Genomic DNA, 17,242 nt, shown 5'->3' on the forward strand with positions numbered 1-17,242 from the left:
TGTTTTCCTTATCATAAAAGCCCAACTGAAGTCCATTTCAGTCATGTGGTCTTTCCAGTCCCATCAAGCAAGAACATGTCACACTTACTCTTTGCCTGGACACACTCTTCCTCTCCAAGTGCCCAGGGCTCCGCACACCCCACCTTCAGCTGCTCACATCAACAACACCGCAACGATGCCACTGTGGATCATTCTATGTAAAAGTGCAACGCTCTCATTCCATGCTTCCTGTCCCTCTTCCCTGCTTTATTTTCCTCCTCGGCATTTATCAGTCACACCAACACACTGTACATTTCACTTATATATTCCCGTTATGCCTGTGTCTTCCCCTTAGTATCAGGGCAGGGAGTCTCCTGCCCCATCTCTACTGTATTCCCATGCTAAGAACTGTGCCTCACACTGCAGACTGTATTAAATGAAAGCTCTCCCTCCCGAGGTGGACATCACCATCATCTCCCCTGCAAAGATAAGGAGACTGAGGCACAGCAACGTCATTCACGTGACCAGCGTTGGACAATTCATGACTGGTGACAGAGGCAGGATTTGACCCCGGGCAGGCAGATTCCAGAGAATGATTATTTACTTACACCACATCTACACAAGCACGCAGAACCACATAAAAGGAGAGATCCACAACAGAGGTGAGGCTCAGAACCTCACCCCCCCTGCTTTGAGAGAAATCTTCTGCATCCGTGGATGTCTTGCTGCCCTTGTCTAGCCTGGATTAATACTTAGTCCATAGGCACACACCTGATCATCTGATCATCTACATTTGCCTTCTTACAGCACTAAACTATGTTTTCTACCTTTATCTTGCATCTACCTACCACTTCAGCATTTTATTAAAAATAAAAATAATAATAATAATAGGAGAAATGTGGGATCAACATATAAATCAAGTACAAAAATCAAATGAATATTCATATTTGACCTGATTGTTTATAGGTCATAATGCATGATCAAAACTGAAAGTTTCTGTGATGAATGCCCTTGTACGGTTCACCATGTAAGAATTTATTCACTACGTAAGAATTCGTTCACCATGTAAGAACTTGTTTGTTATGCTTCAGAAGATTGGAGACTGACGAGAATTAGGCTTGAGATGGATTAATGATTGTACATTGAGCGTTGTCCCCCCTATACTGAATTTTATTGTTGTTAACAACCATTTGATCAATAAATATGAGAGATGCCCTCTCAAAAAAAAAATAAAATAAAATAAAAAAATAAAAATAAACAATTAATAAATAAAAAAATAAAAAATAAAAAATGAATAAATAAATAAATAAATAAATAAATAAATAAAATAAAAAAAAGGAGAGATCCAGTAATCTGAACGACAAGCCTCCCAAAGCCTCCCAGACCTACACAAGGGACTGCCTGCCTTACCTGGTGGTTGTTTGCTGGACCTTTCAGACAGATATTTAATTAGGTAGATAATTAATTTCTGACTGATACTTATTTGGTTCTTCTGTGCCAGGAACTGGGTTCTAAGCACTGCATACAGATTGAGTTATTTAATTTTCACAACCTTTCTATCTAGTTGGTCCTATTGTATTCCCATTGTACATGTAAGCATGTTGAGGTCTACCGAGGTTAATTTGTTCACAGCTGGCAAACAGCCCAACTGGGATACAAACACAAGCAACCTAACTAGTCTTTACTAAATCCCCAAAGGCTACCAAGTGAAAATACAGAAAAGTTGCATCAGAGAGGCCATCACTCCTGAGTTAGGGCTTGTTATTGCTAAAGGGCGCCATGAAGGATGAGTAAGGGTTTATGAGGTGAGAAAAGGAAAGGAGAATTTCCAGGCAAAAGGAACTACAGATGCACATTCAGGACACTCTAGTTTGGGGATGAAGACATAGGTCAGAGAGATGGCGAGGGGGACGGCGCTGGGAAACAAGCGGAAAGCTGGGGCAGCTGGACCAGAGCTAGACCCCAAAGGGCCTGGGGTACTGCCGTCAGGAGTTTAATGTGGATCATCAAGTCCCAAGAGCATAAATTAACAGGTTTCGAGCAGATAAACACAATTATATCTACATATTAGAAAGATTATTCTGTCGGCTAGTGGTTCTCACTCAGGGGGAGATTTTGCACCCCTCTCCTCCCCATGGGGAAACATTCAGCCATGTCTGGAAATATTTTCAGTTGTCAAAATTGGGAGGATGCTACTGGCACCTTGTGGGGAGAGGGCGGGGATGCCCTAAACATCCTACAACATGCACGATAGTCCCCCACAACCAAAACCCTGCTGTAGTAAAAGTGGACAAAGAATAAGGCGGATGCATCTGAAACTAGAGTGCCCTTCATATGGATTGATGAGAATGGTGTCGAGCCACGCACAGTGGGGTCATCCAGCCACGGGGACCTGGGAAGGAAGGGAGGATGGTCTGAGGGTGGAAATGAGGTCTGGTGAGGCCAGTAGACACCCAGGCAATACATGATTAAGACTGTAGAACAGGAGGAATGAAGAGACAAAGAGAGATTTAAGAGCTACTTGATCACTGTGCAATTCCTGGTTCTAGTTTTCTAGAAATCAAAACCACTAAGTACTATGACTCCATCAAAGGGAAGAAATAGTCAACACTCCTAAGTTTCTGATAAATCTTTAAGTATGCCATCCAATTAGGAATTTCCAAAAAAAGACAGCCAAATTAATTTGGCTGTTTAAAGCCATACTCCAGATGTGTTATTCATCATGAATGATAGTATTCATTGAAATAAATGTTTAACAGCCGGCAATTAACAACATGGCCATAGTTTGAAAGTTTAATTTGCTGCCGATATAGTTTTGCATTAATAACTTGGAAAACAGTTACAAACTGTACAATTCAACTTTCCAAATGGATTATTCTGTAACTAGCTGGAGAAACTGTTGAGATCTATTCTGTATTAATGTTCAAGGGAGCATTAATACAATCGGATTTTTAAAAGTATATTCTCTTGAGGAACTGGTATATTCCTGTCTGAATTAAGCAATTGTTTGGCATTGTGTGGGAATATTAAACATGTTTCTGGAGTGCTGCAGAGTCAAAAGCCATTTAGGAAAGCAAGGATTTGATTTCAAAATTTTCCCTTTCTTTTGATGATGGTAATTTAAAGATGTTGATTTATTTATGTTTACAGAGTGAAAATGAGGTCGCTACCTAAAAGGCAATTTTCCGCCTTCTTTCTGTAGGTCATATCCTAATTATTTTTCCCTTTGAGGGGCTAAATGAATTAAGTGAGCAATTCACTTTGTATATGCAAATTGTAAAGCTCTGCAGAAGCTTCAAATTGCTTCATTCTTAAAAACCAAAAGAAGTTAAAAACATTATCCTACTGAAAATGAAGAGGCCTACGCCCCTTTAATTTTTGTAGGGTGTCTTTGAAAGTAAAAACAATATGAATACAATCCATTTGTGTGTCCACAATGTTTTCTCAAGTATTAATAAAACAAATATTATTATTGTTATAATTACTGCATTATGTGTTGAAAATTTTCAGCGTATTCTAAAATATCCTAATAAACATATCTATAAAAAAATTTCCAGAAAACCTCTCATAATGTGTTGCAAACCTTTAAATTTTTTCATATCTTTCCTAAAAAAGCACCAATGGTTTGAAAATACAGTGCCTACACCCAGGAACAGGCAAATAAGGAGAGAGATGCTCAGTTTTAATCAAAGTTGTCCACACAAAACATCTCTGACCGTAAGTCTCCCCTCAGGACCCAGAACAAAGTAATTTAAGTAAACCTTTTATAAAAGATTTCTTAAGAAAGAACTAGTCTAGACAGTTATATCCCAGCCCCCATATACGTGGTTTCATTCTTTCCAAAAATATCTACATGCCCTTGGTCACTTAAAATAAACTGGACTAGCGCCTGTCTGAGTTGTAAATTTGGACTGGCTCCCTGAAGAGGGGATCTTTATTTGTACATGTGAAATAACTGTAATAATTCATTCATGGTGTCTTTCTTAAAAATAAAAAGCCCCACACACTAAGAAAAAGGTATTTAAAGCTGAAAAGTTTACATCTGAAACGGACAGAATGGCATCTGGGGAGAAGGGCACCTTCCTAAGCTGTCAGCGGGTGTGTGATTTTGTATCACCTATCTGGAGACACTTCCGCAGTAGCTGCAAAATTTTTAAAGGTACAGGATATGACCTGACAATCTCACTTCTAAGACTTTTTCTTCCAGAAAGATTAGCAGGAGCACAGAAAGACAGACGCACATGTTTTTCACAGTAATATAATTCGTATTAGCAAAAACTGGAAACCTTTTTGTCCATCCATTTGGATATTTTTAAGCAGATTATGGGGTATCCATATTAAAGAGTACTCTAGATGTTAAATTAATGCGGGGTAGCCACTAATTATTGACTTGGAATTCTACTCATAATGTGAGAGAAAGGAGGCTGGTAGAATTAATGTGACCACTTCATAGATCTCGTAAATCAGAATATCTTGAATGTGAAAGGAATTCCCACTAAAAGTTATGCAAGGAAGCAGCTAGTTTGTACTAGACACCAAGCTGGGCCTGTAGGATATGAGGCTGAATAAAACACAGTTCCTATCTTCAAGGGACTCACAATCCAACAGAGAGTGGCCACATTAGGACCCTCCTGGTTGCAAGTAACAGACAGAATTCCCCACCCAGAGTGCACTGGATAATGAGGAACATTTATTATATCTCTATTAGTTAGAATTCAGCTCTGCCACACACAAGAGAAAATACAGAATTATAAAGGCTTAAACAAGATAGCAGCTTAGTCTTCTCACAGAGAAGAAATGCACAGACAGACAGTCTAGGGCTGACCTGGCGTTCAGTGGTGTACAGACTGAATGTGTTCCTCCAAAGTTCACATGCTGAAAACTGATGCCCGATGCGATGGCATTAGGAGGTTGAGGTCTTGCGAGGAGATTAGGTCATGAAGGGGAAGCCCTCAAGTGCTTTTACAAAGATGCCCCAGAGAGTTCCCTAGGCCCTTCCACCAAATGAGGCCACAAGCAAGGAGTTGGCAGTCTGCACCCCAGGAGGCAGCCTTCACCAGAATGTGACCATGCTCCGGCCTGATCGTGGATTTACAACCTTCAGAGCTGTAAGAAATAAGCTTCGGTTGTTTAAGACCCACCCAGGCTATGGTATTTTGCTATAGCGGCCAGAACAGACTAAGACATATGGAGCAGCTCTGGCCACCTCCCCCCAGGGCTTTTATGGGACGTGTCCTCTTGCTGTGCCCTCCTCATCCCTGGTCTTTCCCAGACTGAGGGACAAGATGACTGATGCCCATTTTCTAATCAGCAGGAAAGCGTGAGAGAAGCAGGAGATGGCTCCTTCGCCACTCACACTCCCGTAAGGCCGCACCTCACTGCACTGCAGTCTTCTCTGAACAGCCTCATGTTCCAGCACCACCAGGGAAGAAGGGGTCTGACTGAGGGGTCAGCACCAACCGGACAAAATCTACTAACACAAAAACATTTCACTGCTATCAGTGTGACGACTGCATCCGGGCAGAAGGGGCCCAGCAGCTGGACTAGCTCGGGGTGGGCCAGGAAGTCACAGGGGAGGTGAAGACACAGCAGAAATTCTGAGGACTCAACTCACATCTGCCACGTGGACCCGGAAAGGAAGGACATCCATGCAGGGGGAAGCGCATGAGCAAACCTGAGGATGGGTGGGACAAGGGGTGGGAGTAGGACAAGGGGCAGTGGAAGATGAGTCCGTGGCTTCTCCCTTGAACAACAGAATGGATACAGGTGCCATGCGCTGAGATCGCGAACCCCAGAGGGGAAGCACGCTTGGGTGAGAAAGAGAGTTATTCAATTTTAAACACGTTTCAGGAGTTTCCGGTGCATTGGTACATAGTTGTATCTCCTTGAGTACTAAAAATACTTAAATCAGAAAAGTGTGATTTCAGTACTAGAGTTGAGACCCTCTATCCATTCTACCTACGCCTTAGAAAAGCAGGCCAGAAAGCAGTTACCATGTGGGAAAGGCACCAGAGTGACAAGCTGTCACTTAATTTGTGGAGCGCTTAAGAGTCATATAACCTCCCTGTCACAAACGAAGGCAACTTCTAGAACAAGGCCTGGTGGGCAGTTTCTCGCACAAGGAGAGAATGACTCTGAAGTGTGCGTTTGAGTATCAAAAGAAGAGGCTATGACGTATTTTAAGATTTTTGAGGTGTATCGCAGACAGCCACACTTGAACAGGAAGTGTTTTATGCAGGAAACAGCTGAAGAAAAAAGAATGATCATTACAGAAAAAGTCATGATATATACCAATACACACAAGCAGTAAGTTGGCAGAAAGTCCAGAAAAAAATCATCTGTAGGACATTGGCTCACTGTGAGGAACCTGGAATCTCCGATTTCTGCAGAAACCAATAGCAAGGTCTGGCGTTGGGTCTGGCAGACAGAAGAGAGGCCTAATCATTAGGACCTGGGCACTGAGGCAGGATGGAATGACTGGATAAAAAAGCCTAAAGGGTTTGGGCAGAATGACAAAAATAACACTGGCAATTCTTTTTTTTTCACTTAGAGGGTCTTCCATTCTCAAACACATTCCCAAACACTCATTCAATTGATAAGCAAGCTAACCCTGTGATTTCACTAAGTAGGACTGACCATCTGCAGTTGCCCACCATGGAAATTGCAGTGCATCAGTGGGCCAATGTTACCCATGAAAGCGGCATATCCAAAACTGTGCTCTTTACAGTGAAATTTATGTAATTGTCCCATGAACACGTCATCAAAAAACAATGATAGTGACATGGCCCAATCGGTTTTGGAAATGCCAACGTAAAGCTCCTCAGGCTGCCTAACTGTAGGACCCCAACCTACCAGAGCTAATGACAAACTACACTGGATTATGAATTTCAGGAATGGAGATGGAAATGTGGCAGTTCCCAAACTTCTTTGGCTACAGAACCTGGAACCAGTGCCACAGTCCCTCACATACATTTGGGGAAACACGGTTATTTGAAATTTTTTGGAATTGTCCTTCAGGCCCGAAGTGAATTGCATTTTGCAGGCTCATCAATGTGCAATGATGGAGAAGCTAAGCTGTGACTTGTCTTGGGGGTGTTAAAATTAATTAAACAAGGAGGCCATTGGGTTGACGGGCCTCTCGTGCCCCAACAGCCTACGGAAGCAAACCAAATCTAAGCCTGTAAATGCTTCAAGGGAATGAAATAAAAACACCACGAGCAGCCAATCACAAACAGCCAACTAGGCTTTAAGCCATAGCCAACCAATAACCGCCTCACTTCGCTTCTGTCTTGTCTCAATTCAAGTCTCTCCCGCTCTTGTCCGTGGAGGGCTTCCAGTCACATCCAGTTTAGCACTGCTCAATTCAAATTGATTTTTGCTCAGATAAACTTTTATCATGTTTAATATGCCTCGCTTCATCTTTTAACAGAGGTAGTCACCTTTACATAGAAGAAATACAGTGACAAAGCCAGGGTTAGAAAGCAGGTTTCCCGAATCCGGGTATACTTCCCACCACAGCATCTGCCTTGGTCTCAGAAAGCACTAAATGGTCTTCCTTCCACTTAAATTGCCTCCCAATTGCTATTCATCTTAAAAAAGTAAAACCTTCACAGAAATGCTCAACAGAAAAAGTTATGATATATACCAATACACACAAGCAGTAAGTTGGCAGAAAGTCCACAAAAAAATCATTTGTAGGACATTAGCTCACTGTGAGGAACCTGGAATCTCCGATTTCTGCAGAAACCAATAGCAAGGTCTAATGTTGGGTCTGGCAGACAGAAGAGAGGCCTAATCATTAGGACCTGGGCACTGAGGCAGGATGTTAGTGTGAGCAACTTTGATTTCCTGAATGAAAACAGTGAACTTGTGTTTAATAAGAAGGTCAGGAATGATATTTGAAGTCACTGGAGTCTTAATATTGTTGCAATTACAGATAATTAATTTCACAGTCATCTCTGACAACTGTGGGTGCTGAGGAGTGCTTTACGGAAGAGGTAAAGAAAGGAAAACCGAATTTTTCTATATGTGCATTGTTCATGTTTATTTTCCAGTTTTTTAACAAAAGCATCTTTAGCTACATTTTCAATGAAGAAGGCACCAAGTTTTAAAATTCTACAATTTTTTTGTTTTAAAGCTTCTAATAAAAATCAGATGTGCAAGCCAAGCATTGTTTCTTAATAATACCTTTAAAAATGCAATAAAAGAGGCACTGTGCTCTTATAAATGCTGCAGATATCTTCCAGGATGAGTGTGGCTACATACGCCACACCGTCTCTGTATTGATCAAAGTAAAATGTACTGTTCCTAATTTCTTTTGGAAATTGCTTCACTTATATTTGAATAAACTCTGCAGTCAGGTCACGGTGTGCTACTTATAACCCCAGAATTTTATTATCAAGATTCATAAATTACACAGCATTTAGAAAAAAATGCATATTTTAGAGTTACTCTTGACTTTTCATATGCCCCCAAGAGATTAATACTAAATGTATCAGATCTAAAAGAATGGGGATGAATTGGCCACAGGAACTCATCAAAGGCTTGAAAGCTTAATGTAGATAATTCTTCCCTCCTAATGCTTTGAACTTTGGTTAATGATTATTATAGATGAAAAAGAATAGCTCACCACGTCCCCTAAAGATTTACATATGAAAATTCAAAGCCAGCAGGTAGACGTGGAAAATGGGCAAGTGTGCCCTCAATACCCCCCTAACTTGTTTCACATTCAAGCGGGGGATCTTTACAAGCCACTCCAGTTGCATATTTTGAGTCTCTCCTCCTGAAAACTTCCCAGCCCTGGCTTTTTTTTGCCCTCCATCCCTACCTCCTCATATCCTCCAAATCAAAATCCCTTCCCCTGGTTTGAGATTTCTCAAGGACAGGTTTCTTCTGGACAACTAAATAAAGGTGATGCAAAGACATCTATATGTATTCCATTTCATCTATTGATAACATTCAGAGCTCTTCAACCTCAATAAACACCTACTATGTGTTAGGCACTTTCAACGAACAGTGAACCATGATCCCACAAAAGAATATCCCAGCCCTTGTGGGCCTTATTTTATGGGGGTGTGGGGAAGACAGCAAGAAACAACCAAGCAGATATGTATGTAGTGATCAATGCTGAAGAGAAAAATTAAGGGAGATGGGCAGTGTCAGGGGACCATTTTAAATAAAGGAGTCAAGAACAGCCTCACTGGGAGAAGGAATTTGGGCAATGACCTGAGCAAAGGAAGTGACCTATGTAGCTAATTAGGGGAACAACATTTAAAGAAGAGAAAAAAACGAGTCTAAAGGTAGGAACGTGTTTGCTTGTTGTAGGGAAGCAAGAAGCCTGAGGTACCTGTTGCAGAGAAAAGTGGTACTGGGGAAACTGAGCACGTGAGGTCCAACAGGGGTCAGGGAGGCAAGAGTGAGTAGAAGGGCTTGGCTGACGGTTTGAGCTGGAGTATCAGGATATGTTTCGAACACTGTAGAACGCTGAGACTTAGGCAGCCCAGTGGCTTGGACCACAGTGGCAGCAACAGAGAAGTGTGTGCAGTGTTTCGAGTCTTTGGGCACGCTGAACACGGACTTGCTGAGGCACTGGACTTGCAGAGCTCCTAGCAAGTGCTCCCCACTTCTTTCTTCTCTGAGGTATGTATAGGTCTGTAAGCAAAGCATAGCCTATTTGTTTATTTTCCTACCTGAGGTATAGAGGATAGTGAGGGATCAGATATTTCTGGATACATCTCGAACTCTACCGAAACAAGGAGGGACTGATCATCAGTGGCCACACAGAATGACCAGACAGAGCACGAGTCTGACGGTGCCTCGTCCACTCGGGCCGCTGTACCAAATCACCATACATGGGGCGGCTTATAAACAACAGACGTTCCGTCCTCACTGTTCTGGAGTCTGGGAAGTCCAAGGCACAGGCACTGGCAGATTCAGTGTCTGCTGAGGACCGGCTTCCTGATTCATAGGTGGATGTCTTCTTAAATGGTGATAAGGAAAGGGGAGCTTTCTGGGGTCTCTTTTATAAGAGCATTGATTCTATTCATGAGGGCTCCCCCATCATGATCTAATTATACCCCAAAGGCCTCATCTCCTAATGTCATTACATCAGGAGTTAGGTTTCAGCATACGAATTTTGGGGGTAAGGGGACAAAGACATACAACCTATAGCAGATGGAGAGCTAGTGATAGAAAGTTATCAAATAGGGCAGCTGAGCTTCTTAAGATCTGATGTGCAACCACAACGTCTGGCCACTTAGGAGATGAAACCACTGGATCACCTTGTTAATTATAATGTGAAGGCAATGAAGAGAGAGGAAGAAAATAATCAACTACGGTAGGAAATCTGGTCACCAGGATCTGAGAGGTGGAGGGGAATGGAAGCCAAAAAAAGGGAAGACACTTCATCCTGTAGATAATAATCCAAACACCCCCTTTGGTATTTTCAGCCCCTCTTTAAGGCCAGGCTTCTCTAGCAAAATGAAACAAGCCATTCCTAGATCATTGTTTGCCATTTTGTCATTAGGAAAGCCACTGCATGTGCACGGGATAACAGGGACATAATACATCTGGTCCAAAATGACTGAACACCAGTAGTTTGGGGTGTTACAGAAATGGAGAGACTAGCTCAAGATTACTCGCAAGTGTTCACAGCTATGCTATCACAGCCTTCACGTATCACTGTTCCTAACTAGGAGATCTGAGACTTAACAGCTCCTTCCTGAGGACAACAAAACCCCTTATTTGAATAGTGGAAATAGCTGGCGTCTCAGAAATGGTAGAAGAAATCTAGATTCACAGAGGTATACCTGGGTTCCTCTTTGGAAAGCAGGAAGTCTGGGAGAAGGCTGACCTTGGGCAGTGGAACTTCATTGTGGGACAGTGGAGAAAGGAAACACAAAAGATGCTACTCTTGACTTCCTTCCCTACTTACTTCATTCAGTCTTGCTTTGTGCTTTTTTCTTCCCTTACGTATGCATATGTGTGCCTACAAAACACAGCATACTCTTTATTTCTCTAAGCTGAGAAGCAATACACCTTTCCCTACTGCTTCTCATTAACTGTATAGACCAAGGTGTCAACACAGGCCCTTAACAAGACGTCGTGATGTCACCACTTGCACAAAAGGAGAGATTATTCACTTTCCCTCACCCAGCCAAATTTCTACACTCCTGAATCTGCTGGTTTCACATAACGATTTTAAACAGAAAGTAAACCCAACCCTGGCAAAGCTCACCAAGTGAGCACAAGAATCTTCAAGAAAGAAAACCAAAGCTAAAATAATCGATCACAAAAATAAGCATAGTTTCTCCACAGACAAAGGAGCAACATTTTCCCAATATGGAAATAACCAGAGCCTTGGGGAAAAAGAAGTGTTAACCATGTGCTTTTACACATTTTCATGGAAAGAGAAAAGAAACAGGCTGCCCATCAACCAGGACCATGAAAAACATATTGCCATGCAGAGGGAAAGACGTGCTTCATTTGTGAAACCAGATGGTAAACATACCTTGCATTGACCTTAACTTTCTGCTCCTGAAAGATGTATTTTAGCACGTCATTACTATTTTTACTACGGAAATCTCAGTACCACTAACAAAACTAACTGCAAGTCTACATTAAATTTAGTCATCAAACTTCAAGAAATAAATGAGTAGGTGGGACTTCCTCCTCCAATCATCTGTTTTCTGGCTTCTTCCCCTCCTTCCTCACCACACATTCCAAACTTTGAATGAGGATCTGTTGTGCATCAGCCACTGTGCCACACATACTGAGATCCAATCCTACCTACAAGGGGCTTCTATGCTGGGAGCAGGGTCTACTGTGCAAATTGAACTTTAACAAACAACAAGGTAAGTTCTACACTGAAGACTTAAAAGCAACAGCAAACAGTAGGAAACAAGAAGAGTGACTTCACATCAGTCAATTATTTTAAACAAGTAGCATATATACATATTATTAGGAAATTTACAAATTTTTAATAAGTATATAAACATAACCAGCATATATAGATATATATATATGTGTGATTTTTTTTTCCCTTGGAAAAAGTGTTATTTGTACCTTTGTTAGATAATCTAGACAAGTTCAAACTCAATGAACTTGTGTTACCTACTTGTGAATGGGTACAACGATCAAGGCTCACCTTATGATAACACCGAAAATACGCGGCACGCTCATCAGAAAATTTCTCCAGTCTTTTTGGACCTTTGCTAGAAGCTTTCTTGAATACTAACCAGCATCGTTGATAAATCTGGAAGGAAATACAAAGACAAAACTCAGCAACACTCCTGACTCAGATATTACTGACATTTGCATTTAAATGTTTTCTTTTTGACGTTTCTACCTGTCAAATAAATATTCATGAGCTACCAAAGTGATGTTACTTTGGGAAAATAAAATTTTGAAACTCAAAACTGTTTCCACAACGGGCATATTGTATCATTCAGACAATTACTGAAATCAAAAGAAAATGAGTATTTGAAGGCAAATTTCTTCATGTTTCAATAACAATATCAGCAGGAACATTTCAGAAAAAGTCCCAGAGGTAAAAATTCCAAATCAGCACAAATGATACAGGACTTCACAGCACAGGCACTAATTTCAAATTAGGTATGGAAATTTAAACTTAAATATGGAAATCATGGGCTCAATATATGCTAAATACTACCTTGGCAGTCCTAGAAAGAGAATGCCCCTCTTTGTCCTCATAACTGATGGTCAAGAGTTGGGCCAGACACTAGACAAGCTAATAAATGGCTGATGAACACCAGATTCTCTCTCAGAAAATTAAACCCAGAAAGTCAAAGATTATGGCCAGACTGAGGTGCAGTTTGAGTTGATGGATCAACACTGGTAGGTTATACACCGAGGCTGTCCACCATGCTGAATCATGTGCATAACAGTTAAGCAGTAGAAACTGGTACAAAGAACTATCTAAGGAAAACACCCCAAATGCCAATAATGAAAGAAGAAATTCTGTACTCAAGTGCAGATGATAAAAAAAAACTATTGAATCACGATTGTCTCTTTGATTCTTAAATCGCCCTCAGAGCACCATAGATATGTGGTTTTGTATATTCAACCCATAAATACATTTTATGCACTATAAAGTTTAAGAACTTCTGAGCTAGTAAAAAGAAACAAAACAAAGTCTACATAAAACATTTGGTCATTTAAACCACACTCAGTTTTAAATGCCTCTTATATAACTTTAGTAGTAACTGGCAAATGGATGAGAAATTCAGTTTGCTGCTGCTTGTCAGTAATGCTGAATATATTCCCTTTTTCTCTCCTGACTCAGTATATTGAACATGCACTAATTGTTTTGTTTGGGGTGGTAAAAAAAAAATGAAATCCACTCTACTCTGAAGTTTAGCTTTGAATACAGAGGGTAAGATATGTGTCTAGTCTCACTTAGCAGTATTATTTATAATAATGTAAATTAGAACTAAATCTTCAACAATGAGGAATGACAAAGTATAGTATTTCTTTAATATATAGTATAATATATATAAGTCATCAATAGGCTAATATAGGTAATTGTACAAACTAAACATGTACAGATAATGATAGTAAATATGTAATCCATAATATATCTATAGTACATATTTTTAATATAGATGTACATCTATAAAACAACATAGATATTACATTAAAAATACAGAAATATAAACAGTATACTTAATATATATAATAAATTATGCTTCACCAGTAAAAATATGTTATCTTTCTATAGGAAACAGATTTCAGAAAGAATTTTTAATGACATGAGAGTTTTCATAAAATGTTATGTGAGGGAAAAAAGCAGAAAAGGGGAAAATTTTATGTCATAATCCCCACTATATTAAAAATGCATGGAAGAAGACAAAGAAAATATACCCAAATGTTAACAGTGGTTTTTTGGGGTCATAAGAATAGGTTTTGTCTATTGGTAGTTTATGTCTTGTTCAATAAAAATTCACAGCATACATTAAATGAAAGAGAATTATGTTAATTATTAAATATCCAGAGGTATCAGTAAAATAGTATAATTAATATCAGTTGTATTGGCTCTCATCTTGCACAGTCATTGAACTTACCAAGGGATGTCAAACATGAAGACCAGCTGGAAAAGTATTCAATGGAGGAAGGGTAACCTTTTACACAAAGGCCACTGGAACAACTGAACATTCCCAGGGAAAAAACAAATAAACAGATACTTCAAAACACACACACACAAATTAATTCAAAATGAATTTAAATGTAAAAGAAAACTAAAAAACTGAGGAAAAAAGGAGGAAATGTTTGATATCATGATTGGACAAAGAATTCTTAGACTTCACACCAAAGCATTAGCCATACAAGAAAAAGTTGCCTAATTGTACTTCCTCCAAACTGACAACTTTTGTTCTGTGAAAAGACAAGCTACGGGCTGGGAGAAAATATCTGCAAAACACATCTCTGACAAAGGATTAGTATCTAGAATATATAAAGAACTCTCAAATCTCAACAGTAAAGAACTGAACAGTCCAACCAACAGGAACCAACATTTCCCCAAAGAGGATACACAGATGATTAAGAAGTACAGGAACAATGTTCAACAAACGTATCAGCCGTCAGGGAAATGTAAATTAAGCCCACAATGAACTATCACTAAAGACATATCGGATTGACTGAAATTTAAAAAATAGTAATATGACCAACAAATGCTGACGAGGACATAGACGAATGAATCACTGATATATTGTTGGTGGGAATGGAAAATGATCCAGCCATTCTGAAACACAGTTAGACAGTTTCTTTAAAAACTAAAAAAGCAGCATTCAACCAGCAATTGCACACTTAGGATTCTCCCCCGGAGATAGACAAACTTCCCCCACATAAAAAAATTCTGGACATGAATGTTCACAGCAGCTTGCCATAGATCATGCAAAACTGGAAACAACCCATGCATTCTTCAATGAATGAATAGTAAAACAAACTGTGGCCCACCCAAAGTATGGAATCCCACTTAATCTAAAAACAAATGAACCATTAAGACTGCAACAGTTTGAATGAGTCTTCAGAGAAGGATACTGAGCGGAGGAAAAAAGCCAAACCAAAAGTTCATATACTGCATGACTGCACTTATTGCATTCTTGAAATGACAAAATTATAGAAATGGGAAACAGATTAGTAGTTGTCAGGAGCTAGAGGCATATGAGGGAGCAAAAGAGAAGGGAGTATGTCCGTCAGGGTAACATGAGGAATGCTTGTGGTGATGGAACTGCCCTGTGCCTTGACTATATCAATGTCAGTGTCTTGGTTATGATATTGCACTGCAGTTTCAAAGATGATACCGCCAGGGAAACTGGGTAAAGAGTAGATGATCTTTGTGTAGGTATTTCTTACAACTGAACATGAATCTACAATGATCTCAAAATAAAATGCTTAAAATGTTTAGATGGAAAAATGTAGAAATATTTAACCAAAATCTCTTACAATTACAGCCTGATGTAGCAATAGTTACACACGTTCTTCTCCAGCCCTGCTTCTTTTGATGTCAGACCACAACCTGACAACCAGCGCCAGATGACGTAACTTTCAGAAGCAAGTTACAAGAGCCACTGGTAAGAGGTCAGACACAAAATCCTTTTCAGGATGGAGAGCCAGCCATGAAAACTGACATTTTCAGTACTACGGCAGGTCAAGAGAAGTCTCGGCAACATTGTGCTTTTATCTGAATAACAGATGAGACAACTGGTTCCCTTAAAATGTGACTGCCACAGGAGGACTGTAATTACAATGGGAATGAGTGTCACTCTGATTGTTCAAATAAAGCATGTGGAAAGTAGGTCTCTCACTGTCATTGTATTATTGACAATCCTCTCTTTTGTACCAGCCCTTGAAAATATGTTAGAAATTGAGCACATTAAAGGTGTGTAAGAAATATGCCCACTATGGGAGAAACATTATTTTCCCTTAGAAAGACATTTTACATTTCCCAATTGTCCTTCCACTTTCAGATCCCATCTCTAATGAGTGTATTTCTAACTATTTTTTATATGTTTATTTTCTTCACAACCGAAGGCTGTCAAATTCCAAAAGATTCCTCTTTTTCAGCATGCCTAATGATTTCTACCCGATTCATCTGTATTAAGTTTAAGAGTCTTTTGTTTCTCACGTTTTTTGTTTTTCTTTTGTTTTATTAACTTGTAAAGGCAAAAGTAGTGTTATAATCAAATAACTGCAAAAATACTATCATATAAATTCACATGCAACGTTGCTGACAATTCTTGGCTGAGATATGACTAGGGAAGAAATTGAAAAACATTGGTTCATCAGGAGATAAGAGAAACCAAAATTTGGTTTATGAAAGGGAATTCAAGATGTTTGTAACTTGCAAATATATGGCACAAAAAGTGCAAAAGCTGAGAGCAGTCTGTGCAATCAAGGACATTCCTTTATTTGGTCACACATCATCCACCACTGATTCTCAGAGTTGGCCCAGCATCACTCAAGATAATTGTTAATTATGCAGATTCCTAGAAATTAGGCAAGGTCTACTGAATCAGAAACTCTAGGAGTGGGTCCAAATTTGCTCTTTAGCACATTCCCCAGGCATTTTGTTTGTACTTTGCAAATGAAAGCCATAAATATTCATAAGGACTTTCAGACAGCACCGTTCTTCCCACTTGGGACTGCCGACCAGGAGCTCGCCGACAAATGCTCAGTGAAGAGCGGCTCTGAGATGTGTGCTTTCCAACAAGTGGTGCACGGTGGCCTTTGAAGAGAGCAATGTGACATGCCATCCTGAGTTGGAGAGACTCACAGAAGGTGAAACTTGGACCTGCTGAACCACAGGGAACTCCTAATTTCAACTGCCATACGTGCTCTGTCCTCAGAACACTAGGAGAACCACCTAGTATCAGAGAATTAAAAACAGCCTAAATATTTCAGTAGTGTTTAGAGGTCATGAAACAGGAGGACTCAGCCAACATGGTAACATGGTAACACGCAGGGACCAGCTGGAGTAACACTGACTTTGTTAAAAGTGGAACAGTTTGAGAAGAGTCCCAATCCATCATTTAGGGCAGGTTTTTCTTAAAATTCATTCATTCAACCATCACCTTCATAGCCTATTTAACACATATACTTACCATCTAAATTACCTTTTACTTAAAATTTTTCTTTCAATTGGTATTTTTTAACTAAAATTGTTTTTTATTTAAAAGAGGAGACTTTATCCCAACCATAGCAGCAAAATGTAGTTTCACTGGACATAAAAAGTCCATAATCCTAC

General features: G+C 39.8%; 1 protein-coding gene across 3 annotated transcripts in view; it reads right to left on the reverse strand.

Moving 5' to 3' along the window:
• The window catches only part of DOK5 (docking protein 5), a 301,770-nt gene that overhangs the window by 55,930 nt on the left and 228,598 nt on the right, over positions 1-17,242 (reverse strand). For all 3 annotated transcript variants that reach the window (XM_073236415.1, XM_073236417.1, XM_073236416.1), the window contains exon 2: positions 12,125-12,232. In XM_073236415.1, coding sequence (XP_073092516.1) covers positions 12,125-12,232 — 108 coding nt within the window. The remainder of the gene's footprint in view (positions 1-12,124; positions 12,233-17,242) is intronic.

This window comes from Manis javanica, chromosome 5 (genome assembly GCF_040802235.1).
Source record: "Manis javanica isolate MJ-LG chromosome 5, MJ_LKY, whole genome shotgun sequence".
Lineage (NCBI taxonomy): Eukaryota > Metazoa > Chordata > Mammalia > Pholidota > Manidae > Manis > Manis javanica.